Source organism: Macaca fascicularis, chromosome 11 (assembly GCF_037993035.2).
Source record: "Macaca fascicularis isolate 582-1 chromosome 11, T2T-MFA8v1.1".
Lineage (NCBI taxonomy): Eukaryota > Metazoa > Chordata > Mammalia > Primates > Cercopithecidae > Macaca > Macaca fascicularis.
The window spans coordinates 4,493,992-4,511,873 of NC_088385.1; the positions used below are offsets into that span (position 1 = coordinate 4,493,992).

Genomic DNA, 17,882 nt, shown 5'->3' on the forward strand with positions numbered 1-17,882 from the left:
GGAGTCCCAATCCTCCACTCTTTTTTTAAAGATAGAATCTCATTCTGTCCCTCAGGCTGGAGTGCAGTGGCACCATCATAGCTCACTTGAAACCTCAAACTCCTGGGCTCAAGTGATCCTCCTGGCTCAGCCTCCTAAGTAGCTAAAGCTACAGGCTCATGCCACCATGCTCTGCTAATTTTTTTTTTTTTTTTGTAGTGGTAGGGTCTTGCTATGTTACTCAGGCTGGTGTCAAACTTCTGGTGTCAAATGATCCTCTGGCTCAGCTGGGATTACAGGTGTGAGCCACCACACTCGGCCCTCTCCTCTTTTTAAAAGGGGAATTGGGGAAGAGAGCATCAGAGGCCTGAAGACCCACCCTGCTCCTTTCTCTCCTTTGAAGACTCATGGTGATTTACCCCACAGGCCAGAAGGCCAGGCACTAGGGCACTAGGGCCACCCTTTCCTGCCCTAAACCTTGCATGGCCTGTTTCTAAATGGAAGAATGCAGCGGAAAGCAGGGGCAAGGAATTAGGAATAAAGACATTTGTGGGCTTAGGGAACCCCAGGAATGGTCTGCTTGCCTCATAAATCCCGATAGCTATAGCTGCTGTTTGTCAAATGCAGAAGAGTGAGTTTACTTTCTCCACAGCCACCATGACCTTCTGTTCTTCCTTTCCCTTCACGCACATCTCACACACACACACACACACACACACACACACACACACTGGAGGGCCACCTCTGGGTGACCCATGCATCCCCTCTCCCTGCCTCATCCTATTAATGGAACCATCACCACTGCTCTTCCCTAGGGGAAGGGAGTTTCCTGTGAATTCTCTTTAACCTTGGACTGGGGTCCAGGGCCAGCCGATGATGGAAAATAAATACGTCATCCTGTGCATCTGAGCAAGAAGAGCTCAAAGCATCAAATATCCAGTCCCTTCATTTTACTGACGTGGTGGGGGCCAAGGAGGCAGTGGGCTTGCTTAGGGTCATGGAGCACCTCCTGGTACCCAGTTCTCATTTTTGTTCGGCACCCTCCATGGGCTCCCTGGTTCCTGCAAGTGCTCGATGAAAGAGAAGTCTGCAAAAAAGAGGTAGGTACTTGCCTGGGGACCCAGAGAGCCTCTGACTGTTTTGGGAGTCTGGGAGGAGGCTGTTGGAATACCTTGAGAACTCTGGCCAGTGGTCTCTCCCCCATCCATGTGGCTGTGTGGGGTTGTCTTCAATTATCTTGTTGGAAGCCTGTGGACACTTTCTGCCCTTCTCCCTCTCTCTGTGCCCCACTTGGGTGTGGACTACCCACTTTCCTGTGGGGGCCTGGGTCTGCAGGCCCAGTGATTGGCAGTTATCTTTGTAATAACTTTCATTCGACTTCCTACTCAGGGCAAGAGTACTGTGACAGCCGGCTAGTGATGCTGGAGCTGGCTGGGAACTCACCACCACCCAACCGCAGGAATCCCACGGGGCTCAGATCATTCCCCCAGTCCAAGTGCCCTGTGCAATTGCAATCGGGGGTGCTGAAGCCAGCAGCTACATTCTGTTCACTTCTCAAACACCAGCAAAATGTCAATATCACAGCCACACTGAAAAAAAAATACAGTGTTCTGAAATAAAGTAAAAGAAAATAAAATGAAGTCAGTAACTACGGCCCTCGCGCTGGGCCCCACTGCCTGCGTGTCAGTCTACCCTGTTAATCATCACGTATGATTTTTCAAAGAGCTATTTTGAGAAACATTTAGAAAATGGCTTTTATATAGCTATATATACCTCATTTGTACCCTCCAGAAATGGTCGCTCTGTTTAGCAGCAGATGGCTTTTCTCCACTAGTTTTCTTTTCATTTCTCAGTCAAAGTTAAGTGGGAAGTCAACCCACCCCCTAACCCCAGGCGTACACTTATCACCCACAGTCCACCCTGGAGTCAGGGTTGTAGGTGGGGGGCAAGGAGGAAAGGCTGTCGGTTCTCCCTAAGGCACCGTTCCAGAAAACCCAAGGGGACAAAGGCAGCGGGCATGGTGCTGAGAGGGAAGGCTCAAAGCTGGGAGTAAGGAACGAGCAGAGCCCCCGGGCTGGGGGTAGAATAGAATGTGGCCACCCTGGTTTGCTGCAGTCAACAACCTGGGTATCTCGAGGTCCGCGAAGCAGGTATAAAATATCCCTTTGGCCGCTGGAGAACAGGGGCCAAGCAAGATTAACCACCCTGGCAGCACCTGAGTGCTGTACCTTTGGCCTGCAGGAAGCCGCAAGTTGGCCCCGCATGGTTGTCATGGCAACAGCAGTGCTGAGGCTCCGAAGGGCAAGGGGAGGAGAAGGGGGGTGGAGAAGGCACGTGGTGGCTTTTCTGGAAAAGCCCATCTGTTTCTTTCCCTTAGGAAACTAAGTCAGGGAACACAACAACGACGACAAAGGAGGGATGGGCATCTGGGGTCTGGAAAGAGAAAGGACAGAAAAGACTCTGAGATGCTCCAAGAGCAGCTCTCCTGATGGGATGTGCTTCCCTTCCTTTTGGGGGAGGCGAGTGACTGACAAAGAAAAGGACTGGGCGGGCCCCCGTGGGCGGCATCTGTGCAGGAGCCGTGTGCAGGATCAGGGCAGGTTCTGTGACCTCAGGCTTGCTGGGGGCCGTCCTGGTAGGACCCTATCAGCCACAGCAGGATTTCTTCTTAGCAGGGTGGCCGACCTGAATGGTGTCCTCTCTCACTGTGTCTTCTTGCTCCTTGAGGAACCTGGGAGAGGGGAAGAGATAGTGTCAGTGATGGAGAAGTTGATAGGCGCAGGGGCTGGCAACCTGGAGCAGCCACCCTCAGGTTACAGGCCATCTGGGCCATACGGAGAGAACCCACCCTCACCATGGCATCAGAGAGAGTCCTGAACATCTCCCCCTGGACAGTACAGGTGCACAACTGTGATTGTAAAGCCAGAGAGTTTAGTCGACATGGATCCTTCAAGACATCTCCTCCAGGAAGCCTCTCTGATCCTCTAGGTAAGCCCACGTGCCCCTGACAGCATCTGACCCTTCCTCTGTCATGACCCCGCCACCCAGCGTCACAACGCGTGGCTTCCCCGGCTGTCTCCCTCGGCCGAAAATGAGTTGCTTGGGAGCGAGACCTCTCTTTGGTCTCCGTGCCTCTGCAGCCTATCACAGTCACCAGCACACAGGCGAGGCTCCAAAATATACTGATGGGTTGTGACCTCTGCAGTAGGGCTGTGCCATGTGGCCAAAGCTCCAGATTAATTGTAGGAGGTGAGGAATTAAAAATAATGGTGAACACCTTGTCTCTGCTTTATACTTTCAAAACGCTTTTGCATTACACATCTCCTTGGATTCTCTCAACAACCTGTGAGTGGGCAGGGAAGGAAGGCATGACTGGTGTTCCTACCTTCCTGACAAACCTCAGAGAGGCAGGGCGTTTGCCCAGGGAGTCAGGGGCAGAGAACAGACCAGAATGTTTCCTTCTGATACTCCATAACCCCATCACCTCGCCAATGCACAGAGGAGTTGTTCTGCGCTCTTAATTACTCAAAGAAAAATATTTTTAAATGCCCCAGAATGAGTGCTGAGCACAAAATGGGCTCTGTTAAGTGTTTATTGGATGGATGAATAGATGGAATGAAATGACGGCCTAGATGGATGAATGAATGAGTGAACGCTTAAGTATTGGAAATGAGTCCCAGCGTGGTTTTGTTGTTTAAATTTCTGGTGTAGGCAGGGCCTTAAGGAACCAGTCTTTTCATGTTACCAGCATCATTACCTTGGTTACCTCCCATTGATTCCCCATCACAGCCCCTCTTCTTTCTGGTTTCTACACCCACTCCTTCCTCCCACACCCAGGAACTCACATTATAACCCAATCTTGCCCCCAGCTGGCTTCCAGCTAGTCCCTGCTAAGACTTCAGCCAGTGCTGAGGAGCCTCTGATCTGACCTTTCCCAGAAGGATTTGCATTTAAAAAGAGCATCCCTAGGAAAAGGCAGCCTTTAAGACTCAGAAGAAGACTGCAATGGGGGCGACAGGCAGGGATGCTTTCTTTCCCAACAGCATTGTTTCAGAAAGCTGTTCCTGATGTTGCAATCCCATACAAAGGCCTAGGACCCCATTGCCTGTACTCAGAGGGCTCCGGCCAATAGGGAGGAAAGGGGGTCAGAGGCGTGGGCTGGGTGGCGGGAAATACGGTGCCTCCCTGAAGGCAGACACAGCTGGACACAGCAGTTACTGCACCTGGGGAGCACGTCTCTTTACCTGGCCAGATGGAGCAGGGACTCTTTGGTGTTGTGACCAGAGTAGGCGCTGCATTCATAGAAGATCAGATTGTTGTCCTGGAATCATAAAACAGAGTGAATACAAGAGTACTGGAGTGAGAGGGGACTGTGGGGGGTGGGGGGAAAGACCCCTTGTGCATCTACCTACAGCCTTCGCTTCCTCTCGCAGGCTCCTTGACCTCCTCATAATCCTTCCTCACTCTGTACATGGCTGATTTCTGTCTCCACAGGCTCCCTGACTAATGCAAGCTCTGTAACCATCTCCCAGGTGAGCTATAACAATTGTAAAACAACGAAACCATACGCTGTCTTAGTGCCTCTTTATACTTTCCCAAACTACTGTCAAGTACACACATGCTCATTCCAGGTTACACCAGCTCTGTGACTCAGGCAAAGACACAAAGGCCAGGGCGGGCAACATTCTTCCCCCTTCACAAGCAGGCAAGCTGCTCTGACAGAGGGCACTTGGCTGGCTCGTTCAGTCCCACAGTGAGTCAATGGCAGAGCTCCTTGCAGCATGCTTTCCCCAAGACAGTGGCACTCCATAGGCCTCGGGGACAGGTTTCATGAGGCACTCCAGTAGGAATTCTCTTTCACCCCAGTTAATTAATACTCTAGCTGCCCTGGCTGTCAGCACTGGTGCACTGGACTGGCCATCAGCTCATTAGGATGAGGCTGTGCTGCCTGCATGGTGCGGGAGCCCTTGGCTAAGGCTCATCGTATTCCACTGATCACTCCCATTAACAGATGACTGGTGTCATGACGACAATGCTGATGGCACAGGGCCCTGGTTTTAGATGGCCTCTTCTTGGAGGCTGATGCCCTGAGGGGATGCAGGCCAGCTGAGCAAGGACAGTTCTGTGGCTGTAGCTCAGGAGGCTCTGCCATGCTCCCAATGCAGCTTTCCCCACCTACACCCACAGGCAGCTCCGCCCTCTGCCCCTCTCACCCAGCCCCAGGGGCTCTCTCTCTCCCTGTCCGCCTTTCTCTCAGATCTGCCATCTCTTGGGTCAGTCTGTCAAAGAGTAGAAGTTCCATGGGGTGGGAATAGTGGGGAGAGAAGGACATAGGACTTAGAACTGGAAGACATGATTTGCCTTCCTGCATTGAGTTCCGATCCCACCTCGGATGAGCTGTGATAATACGAATGTATCACTTAACTCCTGAGTCTCAGTGTTTTTTTTTTTTTTTTTCCACTGACAAAAAGAAAGAAAGAAAAGAAAAGAAAATGGATAGACTCTTTAGGTCCAGGTGTATTTTGAAATCCAGAATTTTCCGAATCTTAGAAAGGTAATACATGTATATATTATGTATTATATAACACCCTCAGTGGATTTTAGACAGCACTCTATAATCAAACATATTACTATTGCTTCAGTGAGACATGTGAATATTCACCTTTTCAAAGCGAGGTTACAACCATGAATAGCCTCATGTCATTTCTGGTCAGATTTTTCTGCCAGATAAAATGCAAAACAACTCTTTCTGTTTTCAGAGCTTTTTGGATTTTGGAATTGTGGACATGTAACTGTCTAGTGACCCTCCATGTAGACACCTGTCAGGCCCTTCCTCCTCCTTTTTCCTTGAGTCTTACCATCTGTGCTTATTCTCCCAGGCTCTGAACTCATGAAACCCTGTTTAGGACGAGCATGCGAAGAATTACAGAATCATGGGGCTGGTAAGCACCCCATCCTTCCAGACACACAGTTTCATGAAAACCAAACTCTGAGGCAGTAAAAGAAGCCAAGGAACCACGCTTTGTTGCCTGATTTCTGTTAAGCCCCATTGATTCCATTTTTGGGCAAGAGGCCCCATGCTTATTTTAATGGTAGGTTTTCCAGTGTGTCTCCTGGGTTTATCTTGAGTTCACAACTTTGAGGCTCCATCCTGACAGAAAGGATGAACTCTCTAACACAGTGGTCTACAGAAGAACACACTGCTTTACGGAGTGAGCTTCTCATCCCTGGGACTGATCAAGTGGAAATGCAGATTGGAGGGGGACTGAAATAAGTAAATTATTGCTATCTTAGAATTTATAATTCTGAGTTACAAGGAAGGGATTTAGGATAATTCCCCACACCCTAGTGGTCCCTAACCAACCCCGTCTTGCAACCTGTGGCTTTCTGTGCAGAGTTCTACATGCACAGGAGCTGGGCCACTCCCATGATGCCAAGGCACCCATCTTTCCCAGCTGCTCCCTTCCCATGACTTCCAGAGAAAGTCCCCACCAAGGCTCCTGGGCACTTGCCCGACTTCCCTCAGGGTTACACTCTGTCGCTTGCTCTTTACCTTGGCAAGCTGCTCTCCGAGGCCCCGGGGGACTTCCCGCTCTTTCTCGTTGTCAAGCTTATTACCCAGCAGAAGAACAGGAACCCGGTCTCCCACAGCTTCCTGCAGAACAGAAAATGTTTTCAACTGAGAGGGGTGTCACAGGATTGCCCAGAGGGCAGACTGACAATGTCAGCTGGACAGATGGGACCTGGCTTAAGAATGCCCTGCTGCCATAAAAAGTGAGGCCGTAATAGAATCATCCTAAAAGCAGAAAACAGCCGCCTTCTCCAAGAGCCTCAGTTCATCACATTTCTGCAAGGTGCCCCAGGCCTGCCTGTGCTGTCTCCCAGTCCCTGTGTGTGCAATGACCACTCCCACTTCACGATGCTCCTTGGATCTTAGATGGAACAGCAGGCCCCCAGGTGTGCTGGATGAGGGGACAGTTGATGCCAACAGGCCACATGCCCCCTTCCAGGGCATTCCTAAATGGCCAGGCTTAGTCCGATGGACCAAGGCCATCAATGCCCCATGGCTTGGAGTTGTTCTGGAGGCTGCTTTGATTAGAAACTGTATCACCAGAGGCCTCATGATAGCACATAAGCTTCTGAGGGTTGGATCCAAATCTGCCTCATGGTCTTGCGCCCACAAGGCTCCATAAATGACTGCCATGTGCCGTGCTGGAGGCGGGCACCACAGACCCCTGTCACTGGGTGCTCTGGCTCTGAAGAAAGCCCTGTATGAGAAGGAACATTGTGGCCATAGCAGCTGCACTACTTGGGCCAGAAGTCACAGGTTTATTCAAGGTATCACACTGTTTACTCCCACAGTGGCTGTGGCTTACCAGCCAGGGGCCTCCTCCCGGGTCTCCGCCTCCTCCCTGGTGAAAGGAGCACTGTAGGCATCTCTCCTGAGGGCGCCCAAAGGGCCCGGGACCACCGACTGCCATTCAGTGAGTGAATGTGGTAATGTGCACATTGAAGAAGGTTGTTATTTTACTTAAATATTTAATTAGGGGCTTTTAATCATAATTTAGTAACAAATAGTTATTCATTGTAGCTAAATGTTTTACTAAATAGAGGGACCTGTGGGATAACAGAAGCTAATAAGCAGTTACAGTTTTGCCAATACTTTAGCTGCTTTACTTGAGCATTTCAAATAAATGTCCAAAGTCCATCTTACAGGTATACCGATTTTAAGTTTAAATGCTATTATGTTTGAAATTAAGCCTCAATGTTTCCTTAATCTGTGCATTCATTTTTACTGCAGTTCAACAGGGGGAAAAAAATTCTTATTTACCAAACGAGAAAGTTAAGGCTCAGAGAATCCAAAAGAACCTTCAACACCATAAGCACTGAATTATGAGAACTCTTGAGTATATGGGCCCTCATTCTTCAGCCTTTTCCTCTAGATTCTTATTTCCAATCAAGTCTCTGCTACTTAGTGTCTTATTAACTGGAACTCTCTAAACATGGTATCTATTGGTGAGATGATAATGTGTGTTTGCAACGATGACCCAAAGGCACTACAAGATCTTAGAGTGTCTTCTGACCCCTCAAAAATAGATTAAATTCTGGACACTGCAGTTGATGTGCTAAGTGGATTGTACATATTCCAACTACTTGAAAGTGAGAAAGCCACTCATGGCATATATGAAATCCTGTGGCCCCCCTATTAGCCAGAGCGTTCGCTAATGGGAACACCCCCTCCTCTGACCGTGCTGTGCCACACGATACTTGTGTGAAGAGCTTTTCACGGAAAGGGAAGAAAGGAGGAGGAAGCAGGGAAATGGGCCAAGCAGCTTGCTGTTTAGAGCACATGGGAGAGAGATATTTGTAGATTTATGTGTGAGGAATGATTAAGGCTTGTGGGATTTCTTGACATGGAAACTCTGAAAATATGAGCATCAGACTTGAAATCCCAGGGCAGAATTCTACCCCGGGTTTTGTTATTATTTGGAATGGGCGATGGCTTGCAGAGGGGATGATGGATACTGAATGACCCAGTAGGATGAGGTAGGGAATGGGTCATAAACCCAACATCTGGGTCCTGTGCACCATAAACAGCAATGGTGCCTCTTCCCTCCTGGGAAAAGAAAGGGCAGGTTTCTTCTTTTCTGCGGGGGGAGGCCGAGGTGGGTGGATCACAAGGTCAGGAGTTCAAGACCAGCCTGGCCAAGATGGCAAAACCCCGTCTCTACTAAAAATACAAAAATTAGCTGGGTGTGGTGGCGGGTGCCTGTAATCCCAGCTACTTGGGAGGCTGAGGCAGAGAATTGCTGGAACCTGGGAGGCAGAGGTTGCAGTGAGCCGAGATCCTGCCACTGCACTCCAGCCTGGGTGACAGAGCAAGACTCTGTCTCAAAACAAAAAAACAAAAACAAACAAAAAACAAAACAAAACAAAAAAACACCAAAGCAATTCCTGGATATAAAAATAAAGGAGCTTAGAAGGAGCAGAAAAAAAAATTAAAAGCAAAGCATCCAGCAGGAGCTGCGGTTTCTTTGTATTGTTCTTTTCTTACGCAGCCACTCTGGACAACTCGTTTCCCTCCAGGGACCCTGGCCTGCCACCGAGAAAGGAGAATTAGACTCATCTCCAAAGATTTGGCAAAAACAAACGAGAATGTCCATAAGACCAGAGAGTGTGCTAACTATCACAGTCAGTCACCATCTCCCCGGCCCGGGTCATCAGTCTCTGGCACAGGGGCAGGGAGAGGAGCTGGTCTTGGGGTAGGTATCTCCTGGTCCTCTCTGACTTCAACCCCAAAAGTCTTGAACTATCTGTCTAAACTTTATACCTTTCTCATACCTAACTAGGTTTTCAGCCTGCATGCCACTTGGCACGAGATGTTCAAAATTACCTCCTCGATGAAGCAACATCTCCTTCAAGCCTCCTAGGGCTTTGGTGAACAGGTCTCAGGTCTACTCGAACTCTGATGTTGAGACTGTGAGAGATGTTGGTAAAAATCCCATCGGTGTGACAGGTTGCAGTGAAGTCATCTCAGCTCCTTCATCGGGCACACAATCTCTCTTTAGGAGACGTGGGTTCTGCCCTAGCTCTGTCACCATCTCTCCATGTGACTCATCTGAGTCTCTCCTCTTTTCTGTGTCTCCCTGTTCTGAAGCCAGGTTCTGTTCTATGACCCTCTAACAGAGAGCCCTCCCTCCACCTTCAGTCATTTCAGCTGACTTTCTGTGAACTTGAGCTTGTTGGAAGACAGACTTGTTGAAATTCAAAAGATCACCCATCTCTGACTTTAACAAGAGCTGTCAACTTGCAGCCGTGGATTGGCATTCAGCTCAGAATGTGCAGCTGTTGGGCTTGGTTGGTTGTTGCTTGTGTGCATGTGTGTGTGTGCGTGTGTGTATGTTTTAATATCTATTTGGTAGGAGGCATGAAAAAGCACTTAGCTGGGATAGTGCTGCTATTTCTCTGGAGCCAGAGCAAGAATTTTTTCAGCACATTAAAGCATGCAGTTATGCTAAGAAAAAAATGACTGCAAAATTATATCTTGGGGGTTTCCATATTTATCCATCCCCTGGACTATGAGTCAAAACAAGATTTATTTGTGTGGTTCGTTTTAAACTGCCAGCACTTCAAGCTCAACTTGGAACGTGGAGAAAAAAAAATCAAACTATTTTTTGCACCATGCTGTACATTGTTACCAATGACAAAGATCGCAGAATGAGGTTGAGCTAGCAGCCCAGGAAGGGAGAGGGAAGTGGGCCAGGACCCCTTGAGCTGAAGAACTGTCCTGCTTTGAGAGAGAAGCAAGAAGGACTGAAAAGTAAATGAACACCTGCTTTTCAGGAGCAGATTTCAGCCATGGACCACAGGACAAGAGAGAAGCAGTGCAGTGTGGCAAAGCCCTAGCTCTGCATCGGGTGGTGCTGCTGACAAGTGTGGGCGCCTCTGGGAAAGTCACTTCCTCTTTTTGGATCATAGTTTTTCTTACTTATAAAACAAGAGGTTGCATTAGATTAATCTCCATGTTTTTTTCCAGCTCGGAAACACTGGTCTATTTGGCTTAACTCTGCCAATTCTATTTCACTTCCTCGACTTATATGCCTAGCAATCTAGTGCTATCAGAACGGCAAGAGGCTCTCAACAAGAAGTTCAGCATCCCAGGACTGCAGACACTGGGGGCCAGCAATCTGGCTCTGGGGGAAATACCAGCCCATACAGGCTTGTACAGGCTGGCGTTCTAAATTCTATTTTCTCTACCCGACACAGGCCCCAGAGTCTCCTGATGTCCAGTTTGTCCCACGGCCACACATGGGGCCTTAGAGCCTGACTAGTTTCTTTTCCAGATTGGAATGGTTAAACCAATTCTACCCAACTGAGATAAGAAATCGGGGGTGGGTTGGAAATGCCGAGTTGGCTGAAAGACTGCCTGCAGTGACTTCCCATCAGGCACTCCGGAGAATCGGCACAGAGTACGTCTGGGCCCTGCCTGGGCCTCTTCTGCAGAAGGCCTGCAGGCCAGGTACAGTTGTCTGGGCTGGGTGAAACAGCAGAACAAGGGTAAGGCCACAGCCTTCCCACCTCATCAAGCAGCACTGGTGCTCTCTTGCACCAAAGGATTTTGGTTCCCTCTGGGCTGGAAGGACCCTCCAGAATCTTCTCACCACACACATTCCTGCTCCATCTTGGCCTCCCAGAGACAGAGTCAGATGCCATCATATACTGTAGAATTTGGGGGCCAGGAGGGGGCATTTGGTCTGCTTCCTCGTTGAATCATTGGCCAAAGTTTCATGGCCAGGAAGTGACCAAGATGGGATAGTAAGAACTTCCTTTCAGGGAGCTCCACTACCTCCCCCGAGCATCTGTTCCCACCCCACACAACCTCTTCCAAGAGTAAGTCTTTCCCATGCAGGCACGTACAGCCACTGAAGCCCTTTTTTCTTGTATGCTTTTCAGGTTGAGGGAGGAAGGGGGACTGTGAACAGCTGGCCACCATTCACTTACTAATAAGGCTTCAGAACCTTGAAGACTGTTATTAAAGCTCCCCCTCCACCCTCCCATCTCCAGGCGAGGGAGTTGGTAAAGTGCTTGGAGCTCTTTGGAAAAAGAAGGTGCTCCACAAATATAAGGTACTTATTATTTTCAGTTCCCCTCAGATCAAATTAGGTGTCAAGTTTTAATCTATCACCTGACACCTCTGATTGCTGGTTGCCAAGGCAGAATGACTTAGCTTTTCAAGAATCTAGAGCATAATTGCATTTCTGATGCCACCGTTCCACACCTTTGACACACACTCTGCCATTTGACACAGCCTCCTGCGCTTGTTTCTGAAACTCTGCGCTGCTGAACTGAACGCGTTTCCTGGTCTATCACGCTGAGTCCCAGAGCTCCTGGTGTGTGCTGGACATGCCGTAGAGGCTTAGTAAATTCCTGGTGAGGGGTCACAGGCGTCTTTGAAAATGATTGAGAGCTCTTTTACTCAAAGGGTCATCCCTGGACCACCAGCATCAGCCTCACGTGAGAACTGGCTAGAAACACAGAATGGCAGATCCCAGCGCCGACTTGCTGAAGCAGACACTGCATTTTAAGAAGGTCCCCAGGAGAGTCCCATATACATTAGGGTTCAAGGAGCACTTGTTTAGGCCAGGAACAGTGGTGGCTGAGAATCAAAATTCCCTGGGGAACTGCTAGTTTTGTTTTGTTTTGTTTTTTCAGGCCCTGAATCACTCTGGGAGAGAAGGCCCTGGCCTCTGTTCCCTTAAAAAGCTCCACATGTGATCCTGATGTTCATCCAGGTTTAGAATCATCAATTAGAGCTTAAATGTATCTTTGGCTAATATCTAAAAAAAAGGAAAAGCTCAAACTACAAATCACGCAGAAAAGCCCTGTCTACACATAAACCATTCTGATTTAACTATGGATAGATTCCCCAGCTGAGCTGGGCTTCCCGAGCCCACAGACACACCAAGGCTTCCATGGGCCTCTTAGCAGCCACACGGCGCAGATGCATTTCAGCCCTGTCCCACAAAGGAACGTTTCTGGAGGATGACTAAACTCATGCTTCAAGCTGTGATGATGGCCTTCTGAGATTTCTTCACCTCCACCACCAAACTGTTCCATGTCTTCTTCTAGATCCCAGGCTCTGTGCCAGACAGGAGCCTTAGAAATGACACCCCTTAATGACAGCAGAGAGCACAGTTCCACGAATTTGTCACCATCCATTCCCATTAATCCCAGACCACCTGGAGGCTTAGCCCTAGCACACACCAAAATTTAGATATTGGGGGACAACTAAATGTCTGTGAAAAGGACAGGTGACCCTGGAGAAGTTAGGGCTTCCCTTTCTTCACTTTTGAAAGAGATGGCTATACTAGACAGGAGATTTTTAAAGGGAATCCCTTTTGTCTAACAAAATTGCACTTGACCTCCAATATGCTGAAAAAGGCAAGGCAGCTCTGACAGAAATGGGGGACGAGGGACCCGGATCCATGACCACTAAACCTTTCCCTGCCGCCCCCCTATCTCTGGGGAATGTCAGTCTGATTCCAGGGCTCCAAGGAAGAAAGTCTGGAAACCCTTGGATTAGGTAATCCCTAACTTCTCTCCTGGTGCTTAACTTCTGTAAGGAAGATAAATCTGCTTGGTGCTGCCAACAACAAAAGTAAAAAAAGAAAAGAAGAGAAAAATCATGTCATAAACTCCAAAGTTTAGAAAGGAATTACGGCCGGATTCACCCATACCATTTGCTTCTATTATTAGTTTGGCGTATAGGCAATCTACCAGCTACATTTCAAAACTTGCATTTTTCTCATTTATAAGTGTGTTAGGCACAGTAATTTTGAGAAATAATAGGTATTAGGCAAATTCTTGAGAAACCCTTGAATCTGGCTTCCATTCTGTTCCTTATTTTTTCTTGGTGATCAGAAGGATGCACATTAACAAAAGAGAGATGGGTGACCTAGACAGGCGAAACTACAGAGAAACAGATTTGGGTGAAAGGGATCACGGATCTTAGAGCCGAAAGGGTCAAAGACATCGACAACTCCAAGATTCTGCCTTCAGAGCAATGTGGTATCCATTCATTCATCCAGTAGTTGTTGGCCTCACGCAAAGCATCCAGGTTATGGCAACGAAGATGCAGCTTCTGTTCTTAGGCAGCACGGAGACACAGGCTGGTAAAGAAGCGATTTGTAGGCCGGGCGCGGTGGCTCAAGCCTGTAATCCCAGCACTTTGGGAGGCCGAGACGGGCAGATCACAAGGTCAGGAGATCGAGACCATCCTGGCTAACCCGGTGAAATCCCGTCTCTACTAAAAAATACAAAAAACTAGCTGGGCGAGGTGGCGGGCGCCTGTAGTCCCAGCTACTCGGGAGGCTGAGGCAGGAGAATGGCGTGAACCCGGGAGGCGGAGCTTGCAGTGAGCCGAGATCCGGCCACTGCACTCCAGCCTGGGCGACAGAGCGAGACTCCGTCTCAAAAAAAAAAAAGAAGCGATTTGTAGCAGCGTGGTAAGTATGTGACAGTATATGCAAGGTATTATGGACTTGGAGCAGAGAGCTGAACATAAGCTTCATGAGGGCCGCAGCTTTGTCTCTTTTATTCACTGCTAGGACTCCCAGGCCCTAGAATAGTGCCTGCAGGTGTTTTTAACAAATAAATGAACAAACCACGAATCCTGCTGGTGGAAGGGGTGGGACATCCTACTTGGCTGTTCTGTGAAGGAATCAGCCGAGGCCTGGTAAAGAGCAATTTGTAGCTTGTCCACACTGGCACTGGCCTTGAGAAGCCTGCATTGGAGTGGTGGAAAAACTTTTAAAAAGCATGTACAAAGCGACACATTGCAAGTAGGAATCATAAAAGTAGAGTCTCCCAGATAATTCAGAATGCAAAGATAACACAGTTGCTCTTGGGCCCTGCCAAGACCCTTGATTTTGAGGTGAGCCTGGAGCCCTCACATTCTGGATCAACCTCCTCTTGTGTGTAGAGCTGTGACAGAGGCCCCCAAACATTGCATGGTGTGGCTCCTAGGCAGGGCATAGCTGGGCCTACTGGAGCTGGAAAGACTCGGGGGGTGGGGAGAGGTGCTGGTCAGAATGAGGGAAGAATCTGGTTGTGATTCAAACACTGAGTTCTCCAGGACCCTTCCTTGACACTCCACTATGTCCCCTCTCCCAATCCAGTCCCATTCACTCATGGCCCAGCAACGACACAGCTGCTGGCATAATCTGGATTTTCCGTGTCCCTCTCTCCACGAGGGCAGGGACTGTGTCTGTCTTGTGTCTGTCTTCTGGGTCCCCAGGAACTAGCCTGGTACCGGGAACTCGGATGAACAGAGGAACAAATGCCTGCATCAGTTTGCTCCTGGAAAAGGCAAGTTCTGAATCAGATTTTGAAAGTGCAGAGGCTCGGGTGGGAGATGGACAGAGAAGAAAAGAGAAGCTACAATCAAGCCTAAATGCTCCTACGAAGGTCGCCAGCTCACCTCCACGCTGCTCAGCCACCGCCGGACCGACAGGAACGACTGCTTGTCTGTGAGATCGTACATGACGATGACACCATCGGCCTTTCTGAAGAACTGCTGGGTGATGCACCGGTACCTGCCACAGAAGGGCCACGGGTCAGGCATGTATGACCTTCCCTCTGGAGCCCCGAACTTCAGGCAGCTCCTCACCTCTCCTGCCCAGCCGTGTCCCACAGCTGCAGGGCCACCTGAGAGTCGTCCACATTTACCGTCTTCACACGGTAGTCAATGCCTGCAGGGTGAAACGGGCCTGTCAGGCTGCCCTGGGCCAGGGCACCTCACTTCCAAATCAGGAAACGAGGCTTCCAATGTCTGAAATCACATCAGGCCCAAGGTGCCAACCCTCCCTGTGCAGCTCGTGGGAGGCAAAATGGAGAAAGGAACAGAGCACTGGATGGGCAGGCATATGGGGCTTCAGCTCTGGTCCTGTCTCTGCCACTTATTAGTTGTGGAACCTTGATCAGATCACTTAACCACTCCGAACTGCGGGCTCTTCACTGTAACACAAGCCATATGCTCTTTCTTTCCCTCCCTCCCTCCCTCCTTCCCTCCCTCTTTTCCTTCCTTCCTTCCCCCTTCCTCCCTCCCTCCCCCCCAACTTTCTTTCTTTCTTTCTCTTTCTTTCTTCCTTCCTTTCTTTCCTTTCTCTTTCTTTTCTTTCTTTCCTTTCTCTTTCTTTTCTTTCTTTCTTTTTCTTTCCTTTCTTTCTCTTTCTTTCTTTCTCTTTCCTTCTCTTTCTCTCTCTTTCTTTTCTTTCTTTCTTTTTCTTTCCTTTCTTTCTTTCTCTTTCTTTCTTTCTCTTTCCTTCTCTTTCTCTCTCTCTCTCTCTCTTTCTCTGTTTTTCTTTTACCTAAAATCCTTTAAAAGGCCCCCTAGTAAAAATCAAATGTCCTACGGGGATGGCCTCCATCAACCAATCCAAAGGTATGTGGAGGAAGAAGAAGGAGGGGAGGAGGAACAGGAGGAGGAGGGTAGGAACTGGCAGGTAGAGGAAAGGACAGAACAGAAGGGGTAAGAGAAAAAAATCACAGGCAACGTTCACCCTTGACATGGGTTAGGGCTCCTAATCCTACCACTGGGCTGTTCACAACCATCTCTCCAGGGGTGTGACCCTACCTGGGGTCCTCAACCCCAGAGAGAGGGGGCAAGGTCAGTGAAGTGCATTCTGCACCCCACAGCAGCTCTCAGAGGTCAGGACCTCAACACAGGCGTTTTAATACAGGTCTTCTCCACTCCTGCATCCTGTAAGAATATTCGCAAAGGCATAAAGAGGTTCAAAAGTACATCCCACCACCAGCACCATAAGTTCGAGATCTTAGAACGTTAGGGTATCTCCCACAACCTTCAGAAAGGCCTCTGGAGGGCTCAGGAAGACAAACAGCTACAGCAGCTTGGACAGAGAGAGACAGAAGAGACCAAACAGACAACAAAGAGGCAGTAAATGGAAAAGGCCATCCCAGCCGCTGCTGCTGGGCAAAGGCTACTGCATTAAGGACTCACGAGTGAGGAGAGGCGGGGGGATCATCCACTTCCAGAATGTCAGGGGCAGCAGGGAGTCTAGAGGCCCTCAGCTTCACAGACGGGGGCCAGAGAGGACTGCGATTGTCTGGGCTGAGAGTGATTTCTCCCATTAACAGAATGCTCTTTCCAGTGTTTCTACGTGCTGCCTCTCTACCTTCACAGAGTCCCCCTGTGACATCCATGTGAGTTATCTGCACACACATGTGCACACACGCATATATACTCAAACACACACATTCACACACACACCGAGAGATGAGGCACGAGTCATGAGCAGTCGTGCCCTGCCCGAGCTGGTCTGGTAGCCAGGTGAGCTGCAATCCCAGCTCTGAGGCTGACTGCCACTCCTGGAGCCAGACTCAGGGCACAGGACACGGGCAGCTTTGTTTCACCTAGAAGGCCCAGGACTAAGTGCTCCCAGCAAAACAGATGACAGTGGCTGGAAGGTGAATCCAAGGGTGCGTTTTCTTCCTGGCTAGAAGTGGAGGGGCTTTCCTGGTCTGTGCTCTGGGAGACAGGAGGGGCTGCCTGCTTTCTGGTAACAACTGAAGGGAAAGGCATCCATGGTCATACAGTTTCAGGGCCAGATCCAAAACCAGCCAGTGCTCCCCGAGGACAGAGCCTTCTGCCTGCTGGTAAGGCTTTGCAGGTAGAGCGGCAGGGAGTTTGCTGCGGCAGCTGGGTCTTGGTTGCCCTCAGCTCCTGCTCTACCTCATGGGCTAGGTGCTTTGCTGGAGGACAGGCAGCTGTCTCTGGCGAGGAGTGAGATGCGCAAAAGAGTGTGCTGGAAAAATGCTCGGTGCCGTGGTGAGCTTGGTGAGACTCCCTGCTGAACACGTGATGTGTTTCTCTCTACAGCCTCAGACAGGCAGGCCGAGGAAGCAGATAAACAGGCTCCTGGGGGCTGGGTGTGAGGGACACAAGGAGAAGACGAGGGGGTGGGGATGAAGAGGCAGCGTGTGCAAACATGAAGCCAGAGAACACAAGTCCAACAGGATAGTAACACAGAATAAGTGGGGACCGGAGGGCCTGGATTAAACTGATTTAAAGACGACCACCAGTTCTGAAATCCCAGGAGGCAAGAGACCTGTGTTGTGCGTTCCTGTCTCAGCTCTGCCACTGACCATGGGTGCAGCTCATTTTGCGGGGGTTCTCCCTCCTCATCGGTAGACAGCAGTGGGATGGAGGTATGAAGGGATGAAGGGGCTAAGTTGGATGTTCACAATCTTTAGGTGCGGCTGGAACATTCAACTATCACATCGAGGTGACCCTTGTTTGCAAGCGAATTGCTTCCCGAAGGATGGCTCAAGTCAGGAGCCTCCTGGCACCTTGAAAGGTGCTGTGGAGATGGTGTGGGTTAGCA

General features: G+C 49.5%; 1 protein-coding gene across 7 annotated transcripts in view; it reads right to left on the bottom strand.

The window, feature by feature from the left end:
• Nucleotides 1-1,719: 1,719 nt before the first annotated feature.
• CRACR2A (calcium release activated channel regulator 2A) overlaps nucleotides 1,720-17,882 on the bottom strand; it is a 112,039-nt gene continuing 95,876 nt past the window's right edge. For 5 of the 7 annotated variants that reach the window (XR_012419706.1, XM_045364557.3, XM_065523585.2 and 2 more), the window contains 5 exons: nucleotides 15,149-15,230; nucleotides 14,960-15,074; nucleotides 6,533-6,634; nucleotides 4,224-4,300; nucleotides 1,720-2,710 (listed from right to left, as the gene is read on the bottom strand). Coding sequence is in view for 5 of the 7 variants with exons in the window: in XM_045364557.3 (XP_045220492.2) it covers nucleotides 2,626-2,710; nucleotides 4,224-4,300; nucleotides 6,533-6,634; nucleotides 14,960-15,074; nucleotides 15,149-15,230 (461 nt within the window). In the remaining 2 variants the exon portion in view is untranslated. Of the gene's footprint in view, nucleotides 2,711-4,223; nucleotides 4,301-6,532; nucleotides 6,635-14,049; nucleotides 14,839-14,959; nucleotides 15,075-15,148; nucleotides 15,231-17,882 lie in introns of those variants that run through there. The other 2 variants (XR_012419707.1, XM_074005834.1) reach the window with 1 other exon arrangement.